This window comes from Pelmatolapia mariae, linkage group LG8 (genome assembly GCF_036321145.2).
Source record: "Pelmatolapia mariae isolate MD_Pm_ZW linkage group LG8, Pm_UMD_F_2, whole genome shotgun sequence".
Lineage (NCBI taxonomy): Eukaryota > Metazoa > Chordata > Actinopteri > Cichliformes > Cichlidae > Pelmatolapia > Pelmatolapia mariae.
In genome coordinates, this window is record NC_086234.1 from 13,893,741 (window position 1) to 13,912,295 (window position 18,555).

The following is an 18,555-nucleotide window of genomic DNA, read 5'->3' on the forward strand; positions in this document are numbered from 1 at the left end:
GTCTGTGACGTAAAGATAGCAATTCAAATAATCTGTCACCAAAAATCAAACCCATAATACTCAAAATATTACCCATAATTCACCAGAGACCCTGATTTGTAATATGTTGCTGTAGTATTAACATTATACCAAATAAGATGCAAACAATCTCAGGAAGTGGATCAGCTTCTGTTAAGTTGTGTTTCATGAAATTTGCTTGCTGATTTGCTGCTTTGTGGATTAAAAAGGTTACAAAGGTTATGGAGACATGAGAGATTTCCTTTTCTTTTTTCTTTTCCACATGCGGATTTTACATGCTGTTGAAGCTTGTGTCCACAACGGTATCCTGTGATTTTCCTTTGACCAGAGGACACTAGTCCTGGATTTCACCTTGAACAAATTCAATAAGAGTTTAAGGACCCTGGGGTGAAAATGGGCCCACAGTGGTTTAGCTGAAAGTAGGACAGATTACCACGGGGAGCCTGATCTGGGTTGGATGGTGCCCTGCAGGTAGAAACTCACATGAAGCCGCTGGCTCTGCCAGCTGCGTCTGTATGACTTTAAATAGACGTTGACAGCCAGCAGGAGAACTTGCCTGTTGGCTGCCAGTTGTGGCCTAAATGTACTTTGTCACAATAAAGATGATTTATTTAAAAACCACACAGAGCATGGCGGGGGCAGTATTTCAAGCCATCATGGAAATTAGGCCTTCACTTTCCACTTTTTGTTTCCAGCGGCGAGAGCTTAACGGAGCTGTCAATGGCAGTCCTAATGGATGCTAATTCATCCTCCAGAGCTCATCATAAATACCGAGCTCTCTGCCCGTTGTGTAAGCAACGAATGGCATCATCATTACTGCAAAAGCGCAGTGCACTAACCACTTCTGTTTTATGACTCAGAAAAGCTGTGTGCTTCGTGCCATTATGGACTGGAAAACATACCATTCAATTTTCATTATTTGACAATATGTTTTGCAGGCTTAACAGCAAACCTATCAACAGAGGATACTTTTTTTTTTTTTTTTTTCTTTTTTTGCCTTTTTAGCTACACATTCCTAATCCTGCCTTTTTGATTAAACTAATGTAATGACAGAGTTAACTCAAAGATTAATGTTAAGTATAGGAAATGTCTGTGATTTTAAGATCCCACCATATAGAATATAAAGCACAGCCGTGACTGTAATGTTTGATTATATGTATAAAAGGGGCCATAGTGAGACAGTTAATTATGCTCAAAGATTTTGTGTTACACGGGAGATGGTGGTCACCATAAAACTGTTTTAAGTACATTCATTTTAATTTAATATGTTTGCAAATGCTCAAGTTATGGTGTCAAACACTCTGCATAACAACATACAAAGTGTTTTAAAATGCTTAATGTCCTAAATAATAAAATTTTATATTATTTTAAATTATTAACTGAAGCACATTAAGTAGTGCGCCTGTCATCCTGCTCAACAGTGTGTTAAAATTTAACTCGGGTAATTCAGATTTATGATGTGGCGAGGTACCGATGTCTGGAAAAGGTATTTGGGAAAAAATGAGGAAACGTGTAAATTGCAGGAGCGATCAGGCCAAAAGACACAGATGTATCAATTTAAAACAGACAAATAACAGCCGTGCAGCAGAAACTCACTCCTTGTCCCAGTTCAGAAAGTGGACCTGAACACGGAATATGAGTCAGAAATGTGTAGTCATTTTTTTCTTGTTTATTTTTTTAAGAGAATAAAGATGAGATAAAATTTCAAGCTCACCTTTTAAAAAAAAAAAAAAAAAAAAAATTCTGTTTTTTTTTCTGTTTACAGACACAACTATGTTAATATGGATGATGTGTTAAGAACAAAAAGATAACAGAAATAAAAATTATCATCCTACAGCGGGCTGAATTCAAAAACACCCCAAAAACCATAGTGACAAAAATGATGTGCAAGGCCACTCACAATGGTACTTAATAGTTTGTATGGCCCCCACGTGCTTGTATGTGTGCCTGAAAAGACTGAGATGCAACCTGGTGGTGTTGGACAAAGCGAAACATAAAGTCCCAGAGGTGGATTTAGGTGGATTTAGGTCAGGCGAACGTGGGACACACTGCACCAGGGAAAGGTTTGACAATGGGCCCAACAATTTCATACCAATTCCTAATGGCAGTCAGGGTGCTGTTGCTTAGCCTGTAGAGGTCACTTCATTGTACCTGTAGTGACACTGACCCTAGCTAAATGCAAAACTAGTGAAAAAACAACAATTTGATTTCAAAATTTAGGTGTTTTGGAAACTGGAAGTGCAAAGCAAAAGATGGATCTATCTGAGAAACTAAGTGAGACTGCACTCTCGTATGGTAGTGAATTCTAGGAAACCCCACTCTAAAGCTCAGCTTTCCTCCATTTTGGCTCTAATTGGGGTCATAATTAACAAAAATAACATTGTGTTTCATTCAATAATCTATAACTCTATAATTTGTAAAAACTAGCAACTGAGACCTTAAATTCAAACAGATTGAAAGAGCAGTGGGTTCATTTTCCTATAGACTTAGGAAGTTGGCCATACTCTTCAAACAAAAAAGACTATTCCACTACTAGGATAGGACATACAAAGAATAAAGCTACACAAAGAAAGTGTTTACGACAAGAAGACACAAAATGATCCAGCAGAGACACAAACACCGAGGGGAAAATGGACAAAGGAAACTCAAAGAAAATAGGAGGGAGGAGATCTTACAATAATAAGAATAAAAATGAGAACAACAACAAATTCCTAGAAACCATGGCAATGCTCAGTTCAAAAATATCTCCAATTGAATTTTCAGATAAATGAAAGGATGAGTGAGATTTTAAGAGCTAAGAAAAATGACTGTTCTGTTTAGCTTTTAAAATGTTTACATTTTTGAGATGCATAGTACTTGATAATTGTTTAAACACCACAGCTGCATACTGTAAACCACATTTATCCAACTTAGAAATAATAAAGATCACCAAGAAAGCCAGTCTCATTCATCGTGACCCCATTAATTTAAGGGGTGAAGATGGCTTTAAGCTCATACCTGCAAGTTGACGTCAGGACAGTTCAAGTTTATTAACAGGAACCAAATTTTTAGCAGTTTATTCCAGTTTTCATACCTCTTTCAGCTCACAACAATGACTCTGGTCTCCCTAACCAAATCAGATGAAAACAGTCTACAAGCCTCCATAATCCATTAAATGTAGTTTGAGAGTGGTAAAACAAAGAAATCTGTGCTTTTTGAATTAAATGTTGCTAAATTAGGAAACAGCCCTAATTCAGCCGTTAATGTCACAAACCATTAATGGCACGCAGAGAAGAGATATTTTTTTTGGTGTCAGTAATGAGCGCGTGCCTGCACTCCACCATGTTGGTTCAGAGTGAACACAGAGTCTGGCTCAGACAGATAATCCCAGGAAATGCGTTTGCCATGAAAAGAGCAAAAGAAGCCTTTCCTCTGATGCTTTTACTGTGATTTGCCACTATGGAAGTCTCTCACCCCCTCCCCCCTTTTCCTCCACCCTTCATGAAAAGATGCCATTTCCCCCCCTCTGTGATTGCTGTGATATTGAGTCACCAGAGACTAATCTTGGAAATAATAGAGATTAAGCTTTTCCTCATTTTTTTTTCTTACCATGCTGTAATTTCTTCAGCTCATAATCTTTTATCCTGTCTCAGTATGGGTTGGTTGGCTGCTGTGACCTACACTTTTAGCTTTCCTGCATAGAAAAAGAATGTGAATGCTGATTAGCGAGCAGGGATTGGTTCATTTTGAAAGGTGGATTTACATTTATAGTATCAAGAAAGGAGTGAACAATACTTGTGTCAGTGTTGAGCTTTGAATTTCTCCACATGCTGCAGTGTATGTGTGCGCAAGGCTATAGGAGTGAGGCCCTTCATTTAAGGATTTAATTTGGGGAAAGGAGAAATGCATACCAAGATGCTGCCCGACTCCCAAGAACAATGCTGGGCTGTTTGATGCAACAACTGCTGCTGTCATTAGATGATATGCACTCACCCAAGAAGCATTTTAACTAACCACAATGATAGGAAAAGGGTTTAAATGAGGGAAAATGTTTTTTTGAGTGTTGCAAATGAAGCAAGTTAGTTATCAAATTTGACCGAAATGTTCTAGTAACACTCGAAAAGCTGTGAAGAGCAATATCGTCACTTTATTTCACTCCATTCGTGTGTAAACACAAAGATGGCTCATTTGTTTTCTGCCTTGCATGTTCCCGATGCTCTTGGCCAATAAGATGCCAATCCTCTATGGTCCTCTTTATGCCTAGAATTGCAAAAGCATGAGGAAAATACACAGGGGAAGCTCATAAAGCTTGTCTGCATACATGCTGCTGATCAGCTTTCATTTGAATGAATTCAATTTTACTCAGTACATCCATGATCAATTTTATTCCCCTTACTCATAGGTGTGATAAAATAATTTAATCATGTGTTGGCGTGGACAACATTTTTTGGTTTATGTAAAATCTTTTGAAAGCTTTCCTGTGGTGTTTGTCCAGGCAGACAGTACCACCCTCTTCCATTCTATCAAACAATTCAAACAGATCAGTCATCTCAAGATTTATATTGTAACAGTAATAGAGCGAAAATCTCAACAATCAAACGACCCCCAGTGAGCAATCACTAGGTGACAGTGGGAAGGAAAAACTCCCTTTTTAACAGGAAGGGACCTCCAGCAGAAACGGGTTCAGGGAGCGGGGCGGCTATCTGCTATGACCCGTTGAAAGTGAAGAGAGGGAGGCGGGACGAAGGACACACTGTGGAGCCAGAATTTAATAATAACAAATGATGTAAAGCAAAGTGGTGTATGAACACAGAAACAGTGAAAAGAAAGATTCCTGAAAATCAGAATCTGAATATTTTGTTAATCCCAAGGGGAAATTGCTACATAACAGCCTCACTCCAAATTTAAGTATGACAGATAGAAAAAAAAATATGTTAGAAAATGGTAGTATAAATATGAAACCGAGAAAAATATCAACTGTAATGTTTTGAAATAAAAACTCCAAAACTGTATAAAGTTAAGCAATTTTATATGCAACACATACAAGATAATGTAAATGAAAATAATTCAGGTGTCAGTCTGTAATCATGACTGGAGGACTTTTAGAGTTTGACAGCTACAGGTATCCTGTGGCTTCGTGGTGGCATGAGTCTTCTGCTGAATTTGCTCTTGTGGCTGATCACAGCACAGCATGGAGATGTTGTGAAGGGTTTTCCAATATTGTCTGCAAGCTCCACCCCCAGTATGTCACTGGCCTTTTGTTGAGTTTGTCGAGTCTGTTGGTGTCTGCTGCCCTTAGTCTGCTGCCGCAGCACACCACAGCATTGAAATACTGGCCACCAGAGACTCCTGCGGATCCTCAGGAGCTGGCAGATTATAAAGCATCTCAGCAGCCTCAGAAAGTAGAGACCCCCATGCCCCTGCTTGTACAGGGCTTCTGTATTTTTTATGAAGTCCAGTTTATTGCCCATGTGAACACTGAGGTATTTGTAATCCTCTACCGTCTCCACACAGACCCATGAATGGAAATAGGTGTCACTGGTGTTCTGGTCCACCTCATCCTCACAACCAGTTCCTTTGTCTCTTTCAGGTTAAGCTCCAGATTGTTGCGTTGTGTGAGCAAGGTCATCAGTGCAATAACTGCACATCTTAAAATCTGTTAATAAGTTGTATGTTCTTCAGACCAGAAATGCAGGCTTTGGGGTCGATCTCAAGTCTGGCTACCTGGTTTATGTAACACACAGAGCTGATAGGGTTAAAAAAAAAAATGCTGTTTAGATATCAAAAGACTTATTCTGTATCAAGTATGGGATATATGAATATTAATAGCATATTAGTGCGATTGTAAACATAGTCACTGGTAATGATGCTTTTACTGTGTTTATTAGAAATGTTTCATAAACTAAATTCTTCTCTGCCCAACCTAATTACACAGTAATTGAGTTCACGAGTTTAGGGTTGTAATTTTAAAGTTACGGCGTTTTATTTCTTAACGCTTACAGAGCCATGCTGGTTAACAAATTCCCATTATGACTGGATGAAACAATGTGACCATGGCATTAGTTTGTTTTGTCCAGTCTGCCAGAGTGAGTCTTTTGAGATGCTCTCTGGACGTAAATGAGATGGGTAATTTTGAAAAAGACAGGTCCCGTCAAAAGCACGTTCTTCTTGTCGGCAGATGTTGTACAGATTCTCACAGCTGATGGCAGTTTCTAGCTTGTTCAGCACCAAACGCGGTTAATTAAACGTCTCGCCCTGATGTGTTTTGTGAATATATGCATAGGAGATTAATAAGATCAATTACAGATTTGTGTAGGAGAGGGAATCGTTGTCCCCAAAAGTCATACTGACAGGGAGATTAAGCACATCAGTCTACTGGAGGGGGAAAAAAGGGTCTGTCCTCTGCCTGTGATTGCCTGCTACTGTTCTTCTTTCGCTCTCTCATTTGTTGCTACTTTGTCATTCAATCTCAATACGGTGTTAATTCAGTTCAAATCACTTTATTGACACCAGTGACACAAACAGTCCTGATGGAGCATGTAAATGAATTTGGAATTAGAAAACAAAAGCATGTGTGTTTTATGCATGCATGATATTCAGGGAGATTAGCACATTAAAAACGCAGGATCAAATAAATAGTGACAATCAGCTCTAATCACTTCTCATTTCAAATTCTAATTCAAACAAATACCTGGCGCAGTGGAGTGGCTGCAAAGCATCAAATAAACAGAGGGTGTGGTTGGTGGTCGTTGTCCAATAGTATCTTTGTTGGTTGGCTTATTGTTGATTTTATTTTTTATTTTTTTATTGCTAATTTAGTGCTAATTTGTGCTGCACCTCTATATTTGTCTCAACACGTGGAGTCATTTGCTAGCCAAGACTTGCTATTCTCTGCATCCTTACTGAGTTTATTGTGTTCACTTCTCTTTATGTTTATCAGTTTCAGTTTGTTTAGTTGTGTTTCTGTCCAGTTTGATATTGCATAAGCATCTGAGTACCTCAGTAGCGCCTGTCAGTTGCTGATAAGATGTGGGAATTTAGTCTTTAAGCAATGTGGTTATCATTTTCATTTCAACTTCATCCAGGCGGGGTCCACCCTAGACAGGTCGCCAGCCTAACACAGGGCTAGCACAGAGAAACCATTCACATTCACACCTATGGGCAATTTCCAGATTAATCATCAATTAATCTAACCGCGTGTCTTTGGACTGTGGAAGTTAGAGTAACTGGCCAGATGGTGGATTCAAACCCAGGATATTTATGCTGTAAGGCGACAGTGCTGCCCCATTTTTAATTTTATTTGTTATTATGATAATAATTTCAGTTCGATGCTTCAAGAGGGGAAAAAAGTTGAGATTTTCTCAACTTTAAGGCAAACAATTGAAGCAACTACCAATGAGAATGAAGGACAATATTGATTGACATGTGACGGGGCAGTAAATACATTAGTATTATTTAATGAGCCATACGACTCTTCACTAGCAGTCAACCATCACCTTCAAAGCAGCATGTGATGACTGGATTGCCTTCTGCGTGAACGCAGTTTATCAAATGGGTACAAATATGCACATCATTTCATGCTCTGCTAAGATCATGAACAAAGACAGTGTTCACATTGTCACTGTGAGCAGCTGACTTTTTAATTTGATAGGTGGTACCGGCACTACATAACGCACCAACATAAGCACGAATTATTGTCATTATTAGAGTGTTGTTGCATTGTTGCAACACCCGCCAGTCATCGAAATTTGCTTCCACAGTACCACAGAACATGTACAGTGCATTGTTAGAATTATAGTATCATCTTGGGCCTCAAGGATTGGTTCATGAGACCTCCCTGCAGCATGCAGTGTATGTGCAAGCATGAACTTTACTCTTTCACATGTTTATAGCCTTTATTACTTTCCTATAAAGTATCTAATTATGTCCAAACAAATTCTGGCAGGTTTCTTTACTTTAACATTTTCACAGTAAGAAGAAGGTGCCCCGAGGCTTTTGCAGTGGCAGGCAATGATAAAATAAGACTGGCTGTGGTGTCCACTGCTTGTTTATTTTCTGCTGTCTTCATTAAACACTTGGGCACCTGTGCAGAACAATAAATCACTCCCTATACTCTCTTTACATGCCTACTAAAAGCTTTCCTTCTGCAGTATTGGTCATATATTTCTTTTCACATATCATTCTCCAGTTTGTTTTTTTCTCGTCTCTTTCCAGTCTCCCCTTTGGTTTCTCTGCTCTTCTCAAATACTTTAGAAAATAGGACCAGATTAGTAAAAGCATGCTAATGCTCAAGGACTCTCAAACCGCCTCATCCCCAGAGATAAATCCTGAAATCCAGAGTTAAAAGAAGCAGAAAATTGAGGAAAATTGCCTTCTGGTTGCTAAGCTTTTACTGAAATATAACATCATTAAACTCCAACATTATGATTGCATCTATTTAGAGAAAATGTTTAGGTGTTTATGAATAAGAAGTTTTAAGGAAGTTTGTTTTGGCATTATGTCACAACAGTCACTTACATTACATTTTATATAATTGCCATTTATTTAATTCTTTTCTTCCAGATTCTCTGTCATTCAAGAAAGTAATGCTTAATATGCGTTATCATCATGTGCTGGAGATAAGCCTAATGTACATTATATTTTACTTTATCTTCTCTAAATCCATAATTAGTCATTTCTCTTAATCCTCCATCAGTTGTGCAGGTCTCCTTTTTTCTTACGCTATATATAAAAATATTGTGTTTTTAATTTTGCCTTTTATAAACCTCTTTGTCAATAAGATGGTTTATTTTCATCACAGGGTAAAGTTTGTGTAACAAAGTTCTGAAGCCAGTTTTATATTACGTTCTAATATTTTACACATGACCTTTTTAGCTGAACAACCTCCGGACTTTCCATACACAGCCACGACAAATGATCTGTAATCACCATGCTTATGTAAGAAACTGTGGCTTTTAATGCGAACACACTAATGTTACTCTGGGGCTAGACAAAGGTCACTGCCATGTTGCTCTTTAAAGCATGAGCAGTCTTAAAGCATTTAGGCCAACTACAGTTAAGTGTGTTGAGACAAGAGGTCATGTGGAAGGAGATTTTAAAGCAGAATGTGCTGGTGAAATTCCAGTGAGATGTAAAGTAATGTATGCATAAGATAGAAAAATGGTGAACATGTACATCAAACCTGATTGCGATTCTTTTTCTCTTTATGTTGACTGAGCTGTTTGCTGGTTCAGACGAAGAACTGAGACAATCACAGATACTAAAGGGCAAAGACATTTGTCAGGATAAACTATAGACTTGTAAAGCAGGAAAAGGCCACACAAAGCATCTCATCATTTGTCCCCCACTATTACTAAAGCCATTAAAGCTTTACCGAGTGAATCATTCACTGTAGATAAGCGTCTCGGTCTCAGATATGTGCTAAAATCACTCTTTATCCTAGTTTGTGTAGAAAGATGTGCAGCCTAAAATGAAAAAGGCTGAAATAGAAATTTGTGTCTTTTCAGAATTTATTCTTATTTAATCATCCCTGCTTTAGGAGCACTATCCCAGAACCAAGTCCACCCTCTCCTGGGCTCCCTGCCCATGCCAGGTCGAGCCCTTCAGCAGCAGACTCATGCCCAGCTGGAGCACTTCTTGCCGCTCAGGGTCAACAGCTCCTCGCCGCTTAGCCTCTTCCCCAATTTTAATACGGTAAGAACCCATTCTGCTTTTCTCTCGTACATGTATCACATACCGCAACTTTGGCTCCTTGACCGTTTACATCTTTAGGTTTATCATTTACCATGCATTTGTTATAGAAACAGTCATTAGTCACAGTTTGCACATTATATTTTATGATGTTGTAGACAGTGTTGGACATATGCTTATCTTGCCAAAAGGTGCCTATGCACCACCACAGTGGATTTTAAATCACTATGTGATTGAAGTGCAGGCTTTAAGCTTTAGCTCAACGAGGTTAACAAAGAAAACCTGAAATCATTTTCAGGAATCGACTCAACAAACTAATATTTAAATATAAAGATTATTTTTAATATTTAAATGATAATCCCCGCAGTTAATGACTGCATGAAGTCTAGAACCCCTGAACATCATCAAATGCTTTTCTCTTCTCATCACTGCAAGTTTCTACAAGGTGCAAGTTAATTTTGATTTTATATAACCGAAATAATCATTTTCACAACTGTGCGGGCTCTTTTAGAGAATTTTGGAATAAGTCTAATCTAACCAGTGCTCTGCACCTTGCTATAAACCCTCTGTATTTCCATTCTTGCATTTTTGCTGTCTTCTGTGGTCTTTCTGATTTTGGTTCTTCAGCCTAATGATGATGATGGCCTCCCTTATTTACACTGACATCAATTTGAGCCTTATATTAAAAATGAGGATTTAAAGCTATAAAATACAAATTCAGTACTTTGAATCAACTTCAGATATTCTGATTGTTTTATTTGTTACTAAATAACAAGGGGACAGACCTCACCTGAGTATGAAACTGCTTGCTGGGCAATTGTAAGATTATTTTTAAGGTTCTGAAAATGTTGGACTATTTATAAAAAGTTAATGCTAAATTTTTGTAAAAACCCCTTGAAATAAAGGTGAGAGTCTGCACTTCAGCCACACTGAAATCATGTGTACAGAAGCACTACAGAAAATGTTTTCTTTTTTGGATCTAACTTTAGGTGGATTTAATATCTTTGCTGTAGACAAATGAAAGGGATGAAGTTTTTATCTAATTATTCACAAGAAAGTGAAAAAGTGTATTTTCCAAAAGGTCTGAATATGACTTTTATACTTTAAGTAAAAGTCTGCAAAAATTTAGAAACTCAGGACAGCCACTTGTGATGTCAGCATACAGGAGAAAAGCACCAAAATTAAGATGAACAAATACATTTGAATGATTTTTAATTTACATTTGTTATCATTTTCTATGTGAAATACTTAACAATTTTTAACAGTTTAAACAGTTATGTGAAAGCTCATGTCATCATCAGGTCAAATCATCAAACATAATTCAGAATTCTAACTGAATTTTACTTGAACTGCATAGCCACGTTATACTTCATTTTTAACTACTTGCAATCATAAACATACATGAAAAATTCCAAATATAAAACCTCTGTCTGGCACATAAAACACATGTTTTTTGGGGGCGGCTTTTATAGTCACAGCTTAAACCTGTAATGAGTAAAGTCTGAGGAAAGTGCTAAATGTATCAGGCAGGTGGGAGGCTGGATAAATATTCATCTCTGACAACTAAAGCTAAAAATATGGCCGGGATATCACAGCTTTACTGTGGGGATTAAAAACATGCTTATATTCAGCTCGTATTTAGAAAAATATACACAGTTTGCTGCCTTTACATAATTTACACAGAATGTTAAAAACAGACTTACAGCTCTTTCTTGCAGAAATCTACGTTTATCTCACACGGCACAGTAATTTTTTCAATCACAGGAGGACTCTAAGCAAAAATTTACAACCTTATTTAATCAAAGTAATCAGCAAAATCAGCACTGATTCATAGTTAATCTGAAATACGGAGGTAGAAATGTGGGTAGCTATTTTGTACATCTGTGCAGATTCAAATCCTTGTTAAAGGAACACATTTTAACAACAAATAAATATGCTCCATTTTGCAAACAAGATCATTAGGAACGCCACCTTTTGAAGGAAATATGCAAAAACATATTCATTTATATTTAATTATTGCACATACAAAACAAAATCTCAGGTCCTGGATTATAAAATTCAATAATTTGGTGTATATGTGTATGTTTCACCTTATAGATGGACCCAGTGCAGAAGGCAGTGATCAACCACACTTTTGGCATGACTCCACCCAAGAAAAAACCCATCATCTCCTGTAACATCTGCCACCTGCGCTTCAACTCTACTGTAAGTGCTGTAACTCTACTTTTCCTCGATGTCACAAAGGAAAGTTTTTTAGCGTCTAGAATGCAACCTTAAAATAACCTGAAATCATCTCTCGTGCACCACAAGAAGAAAATCACCTCTGACCACACAGCTGGTTTTTTTAGCCATTAGATAGTAAATCATATAACTTTTTGCAGTACGAAATCAACATTCTCACTTACTAGCTGTGTTATCCATTTTTCTAATGTATGCCCATAGCTTTTCCAAACACTCCTCTGAAGTTCTTCTTTTTACCATTTTTTTGAAGTCAACACATCATCTACATATTTTCAAATATTGTAATACTTTTTGCATCCCAGTGGCCAAAAACAATCTTATTGCTGGCTATCTGTCTTATCACTCTGCTTGTTACATTTCTATCCTCTCTATTTTCAAATCACAGGCCACTTTAAAGGAAACCAGTCTGCTAGTTCTATTGCCTTTTATTCCTTATCACATTTTATTCACATTCATTTGACTCCGATGCCTATGGAGTTCATTTATACATATTTGCATTTATATTGTTAAGAGGTAACTGGGAGAATGACAATGACTCTGCTTTTTTGTGAAACTTTAAAGAAGCAGGACACTGGTCCAGGCTGATTATCCTACTACTCTTGCTTCCTAATCTCCTTTTTCTGTCTCTGCTCTTTACTTTTGGGTGCACAGTGATGGAGTCTGTTTTCTAGCTAACAGGCTCTCTCCTCCCTTTGTGTTACCTGCAGCTGTGCTGAGAGTGCTGGTTGACCCAGGAGTTGGATGCCAGGTTGCAGGCAGGTACCGGATCCCAACAGGGGGCAGCACAGTCCAGCAGGAATTTGCACTTCACGATTAAAGAGAATGTCCAGAATAGCTGTGTAGCACTTTTTATGCTCATTGTTTGTGTAGTGCATAAAAAAGTTACAGCTGAATAATTTTTCGCAGTTTTACATCCTACTTTTCATGCTGGACACACAGCTTCAACTTTCCATCGGAAAATGGGATTTAGCCACACCCAGTTATGCTGGTTAAACTGTTATTTTTACTTGCAGTTGAATTTCTATTGTTTTACTGATTAGATGTTGCAGTAAATTGATAACATCTGCTAAGCTTTGTAGCTTTTCATTACCTGTACACATCTTAGCATTTTTTAGCCCATTGTTTTGGTTTTCTAGCATTTTGGATTGCTCTTAACAGTTTCATATTGTTTTTTCATACAATAACCTTTTTTAGTTAACAAAGAGGCTTAAAGGTCAAGATCTGCAACGAGCTTGTGGACATGGCGGTGTATTCAAATGCTAGAGAGCTTTCTCAGGAGTTGGTGGGGAGAATTCAGTGTCTTATGGTTCCTATGTCCTTCTTTTACACACATTTCATGGTGAGATCTTGCTAGTAGAGCGGCTTTTTAGCACTAATGAGGATGTGAATGTATCCCTAATGGGAAGCTCAAGCAGTTTGTCCAGTATGAAGTCAAATAAGGATGACTGTGAAAGTAAAACCTTCGTGGGATTGGTGTAAAAATTCCAGATTATTCCCTTAAAGCTGCTGAACTCACTAAAAAGCATGAAGGTCTGACAGATCAGCAGATCATATATGATATGACCTAAGTTTTCTGCTCCGTGGACAGTTGCTTGTTGTGTGTGAAGAGCTTCACTGATGTGACAAATGCATAAAGCAGCTTGAATGAAGGTCATCGGTCTCCTTCAGGTCTCTGTAACTGAAGATCTTGGTCTTACAGTCCTGGGATTCTTATTCCATGCGTTTTTCTTTCAACGATGCTATGGTGGAACATGGTGAACTCATACTACACTGGCATGCCAGATAGTATGGCAGTATGCAGATGACAGCAGAGTCGTCCGCCTGACTCAGTGGAAAATCACGCTGAATGGTTGGTGTGCACTGACATTCAACGTAGCCAAAGGGCTTGTATACCCTTTGCTCAGCCCTCCATTCCCAACCACACACTTTGACCCATGGTGCCACCCTTTCTGTTTGTGTAGGAGTCCAAGCTTTATGCAAAGTGTTGACAGGGAGACCTCTACCCCGCCACTCTATGCACAATCTGTGCTCACCTAAAGATCATGTCTGCACACTATGAATTTGAATGTGCATTAGCAAGGGATGTACAGTGTGTGCCTGGAAACTGGTATGGATAATTTGAGCAATTACAAATTATCTAACAGCCTTGTGTGAAGCCAGATACTTGAAGTCTTGTCTCACTGATTCTCCGTTCTTTAGGAAGTGCACTTGTGTCTTTCATATACAGAAAGGCACTGGGGTTGCAAAAAAATATGTGCTCTTAAAGGATAAGTGTGGTTATGTCATCATATTTTTCTTATTGTTATATAAATCAATGCCATGAAAAGAACAAAACCATTAAAGGTTATTTAACTCAATATCTCAGCACTGACCCATGCAATTTCATTTAGACCCTTTAAAAATAGCTCTGTCCTTTTTAGAAGGTTATTTAAACAGCTTTTATTTTATAGAGCCTATTTTTATTTGTTGTATTAGGTATATTGTATTTAGCACACATGGTATGCATACATACAGAGAGAAAAAAGGATTTTATGTCTCATACTATCATTTACTCATCTAAATGCCAACTTTTAGTTTATTCTTGTGCTGTATAATTATAAGAATTAAGTATGAATCATGTAACTGTTATGCTCCATGAGGAAAATGGCAAATGGAGACATTTAACCTCTTGAAAGCCTACTAGAAGTAACCCTTGAAGCTCTTCTCTGAACTGAGAGGTTTCTGTCATATTTCAGGCCTGCTTAAGGAACAAAATGACTCCATTTGCATCAGAAGTTAGTGAGGGTGGTCTCTGCCTATGCAGCTACCCTTGGAAAAACACAAGAAACTATTCTAACTGTGGTCAAACCATGTCTTTATTGATATATACTTAAGTGTCAACACATGGGAAAAGGGGAGGTCGTCAAATGTTATCTTTATCGGGGGAAGAGGTAATAATTAAATCACATAATTATTCCGTTCATTTTCTTCCACTTATTCAATTCAAGGTTGTTGGCTGAGGGGATGAAGGGGTGAGCCTGTCCCACCTGTCATGTGACCAAAGGCAGGTACACCCTGGACAGGTCCCTAGTCTATCAAAGGGCTCAATTAAATTACATGTTTTTAATTTGACATGTCAAGAAAAGTATCGGCTGTCACCAACTTATCCTTTGAGTACTGCTTGTTCTGTATTCGTGATGTTTTGGATTGTTTGGTTAAGTTGCTGAAGCAATATTTGAACTTTTTGCCAACTATCTTTGGTAATTTACAGTCATATATATATATTTCACAATCTATGTAAATGACTCAGTTATATTCATAAATAAAATAGAACGAAGTTCCTTTTGTCTCTGTTCAAAAAATAAAGTTTGCAAATCAGTCGTCATGGAGATGGCTTGGTTATAAAAGATGTCATGTAAATATTCAGCAGGACACCTATATAAGATTTATTGTATTTATCAATGAAATAATTAGCAAAATTGTGTTTTTTTTCCCCTTTATTTTGTTTCCTAATGATAATTCCTGTATATTAAATACTAAAATTTAATGTTGTTTGGACGTTGGAAGTTTTTTTTATCCTGCTTCGGCTGTTTTCACTGTTGGTATACTCTGACATGAAGCTGGAAGCGGATCTTCTTCCGTAGAGCTTTGTCTACAGATATCCAGAGTCATATGGGGATCACACATATCTGCATGTGTCTGCTGTCTCGTTGCCACAAATGTGTTTTCTCTTACAGAGGGAGGCACAGAGGGCATTTTGTGTCACAGTGTAACGGACACGGGCCATTTTGTGTCAGAACGAATCAGTGGAAAGATGAGCCAGTGAGCTTAGAGGATGCTCATGAGATGCCATTAGTCCAACTGATGCTCATTTGTGCATCATCATGACAATGATGATTATCAAAATGGTGATGTGATTCTCCCTCAGAGTCAAATGCTTAAATGCATATTTTTTCCCCTAAATTTATGAGCGCATGTGAAGTCGAAGCAGTGGAACAGATGGAACTATTACAGTTTACTGATTTTGTGCTGTCCTTCACTAATTTAATCAGTCATTCTGTGCATATACTCTACGCTGACTTTCCCCTTTGCTTGTTTTGCCCTTGTGTGCACATTCCTCTGTGTGTGTGTGTGTGTGTGTGTGTGTGTGTGTGCGCGCGCGCGCGCGTGCGTCTCTGTGTGTATGTGTGATTGCTAGACCCAGGCAGAGGCCCACTACAAAGGTCACAAGCATGCTCGCAAGCTAAAGGCCTTGGAGACCCAGAGGAATCGGCAGAAGAACGGACAGAGTCAATCAATATCAAGCAAAGACAGAGATAGGGACAAGGGCGTGATGGGAGGAGTAACTGGGCCAACAGACTCGCAATCGAAAGACAAAACAGGTATACATTTTTCTTTTCTAAAGCCAGTCCTCTCGCCACCCTCTGAGTAATTAGATGTAATTGGGGAGATGTAAGCACTAAGGCTTGGTAGCTGCCACTCAGCTGGTTAATTACCAGCTATTACCTGTCCTACTATCATTGGATCCGTCAGACAGGTAATTACTCCCATCAAGCTAAGACATTCGGCAAGATGAGGAGCCTTAAAGCACCTCAGCAGAGATTCCATCTACAGAGAGATGTGGTAGTGTTACTGTCAGATTTTGGTTTTTATTCAACAGTGATACGAGTCCCACATCCAAGTTCCTTATTCCTGTTATTTAATGAGGTGCTGTCACTTTGGACATGTCAAACAGTGTAGAAAATTATGGAAAATCGGTCAGAAGTACGGGTAATATTTGCCCAGGAGTATTCTTTTCAAAATCAAACAATGGTCTGGATGTAGCCAGCAGTGGTGGCTAATGGATGTAGCAAAAAATAGCATAGCAGGGGCTTCATTTCTTTCCAGCTGCTTTTTTTTTTTTTAAGATTTACTGCATAGATGGTAGAATTGAAATGTGTCTTTTAGAAAATAGTTTTTAAAAAAAAAATTCATATTTTTGCACTGAAAATGGGTTCTGATCTGATTAATTAACTTATTTGTGCTTCAGTAGAGCTTGGAGTTCTTCAATGAGAAGGGCAGCAGAAATCATTACCAATTGATCTTTTTTTTCCCTGTTAATTTTTCAATTATTTCTTCAATGAAATCCACAGACCACAAATCCCCAGAAAAAATATGGGGACATTAGTGCTTACCATTACTGACCCATGTCCTTTCCATACTGTTAACTTTATAGCTATTGGCTGTATAGTTGCATTAACAGCAAAGAGTAATGACTTTGCTATTTGCTTTTTTACTTCTTTCTAGTCATTAGTCACTCAACTTCTCATTCTTCCTGACTAAAAACTCACCATCTTCTTTTCTCTCCTCTGTCTGGTTTTCCTTTTCATTACTGATCCTCTCTCTTCCATTTTCTTCCAGCGCCTATCAATTTCCCTCTAACCACATAATGATAAGCTTGTTACATTCGGTGGTTGCCATGGTTGTTGATTGATGGTGACAGAGGGAGCTTCGGCAGAAAAAGCGAACGAATGACAGCGAGACGCAGGGACAAAGGAGGAATGATTGAGATGGCAGGGGAAAAAAAGCAGAAAAGATATGAAAATTAAAGAGAGATGAGTGTAATATAAGTATAATAGCAGGATTATATGAAAGGATGAGAACAAAGAAAAAGTTGCACAGGGAGGTCAGGGCCTGGTTCTTTTCTAAAGAAATAACTTAAGTCAAGAAAATGCATTATTCATACTTTGACTGTGAAGAAATCATGTTTCATGTAAATCAAATAATTCTGTAAGTTTAAAAATTACACGAGGTGTGGCCATAAATGCATAAATACATTTACAAAAACATCTAAAATGTATTTGAAATTTAAAAACAGTGAGTCTAAGCATGAAACCCTCATGAAAATAGGATTTTAGTGATACCTTTACAGACTGGTCTCAGTCTGTGGCTTAATCTGCTGCATTTAGTCCCTTATATTACAATAAAAATATATCTTAGCATTTGCATTCTTTGTAATTAGTGGTTAATATACTCTATTTTTCATACCCCCAGAAAAAGTCAGGGTTTTCTGTTAACTGTCTGTTTAAAATCAGATTAACATTCAATTAACATTGGATCAAGTTTAATTTAACATTATAGTATGTGTTATTATCTTATAATTATTTTGCTACTTCTATGTAAAATTGACGGTCATAATGAGAAACCAACAGAGACGAGAGAGTAATCACCTGGCCCTGTGTGATAGCAGTGCAGCTCTTTGAAACATTTTGACTTCAGGGATCAAAAAGGGGACTGACCCCTCATTTATCCTTTCGGTAACTCAGTTTACAGCTTTATGGACTCTATAGGAAAGTATTAGTGCCAAACAACAAAAGATGTACTGCAGAGTAATGAAGAACCTTGTATTACATTTTCCTCTATAAAATACATTATGCTTGCGGTCTAAACCAGTATTATTTTCATTTGCATGCAACCTTGAGGCCTTTGGGAACAATTATGTGATGCTTTCACTGAAAGGAACTTGAATATAAGAATCAGTGCCAGTGTTTCTGGTTTTTCATGTTTGTATACTGAATTTTGGGGTGTACAAAATCCACTGTAGTCCTACAGCAGTTTGCTGGATAATTGCAGAACTCACATTTGTATTCTCATAACAAGATCATTGGT

General features: G+C 37.9%; 1 protein-coding gene across 2 annotated transcripts in view; it reads left to right on the forward strand.

Moving 5' to 3' along the window:
* The window catches only part of LOC134633856 (zinc finger protein 385B-like), a 76,221-nt gene that overhangs the window by 54,079 nt on the left and 3,587 nt on the right, over positions 1-18,555 (forward strand). For both annotated transcript variants that reach the window (XM_063482988.1, XM_063482989.1), the window contains 3 exons: positions 9,536-9,690; positions 11,785-11,892; positions 16,106-16,289. In XM_063482988.1, the coding sequence (XP_063339058.1) occupies positions 9,536-9,690; positions 11,785-11,892; positions 16,106-16,289 (447 nt within the window). The remainder of the gene's footprint in view (positions 1-9,535; positions 9,691-11,784; positions 11,893-16,105; positions 16,290-18,555) is intronic.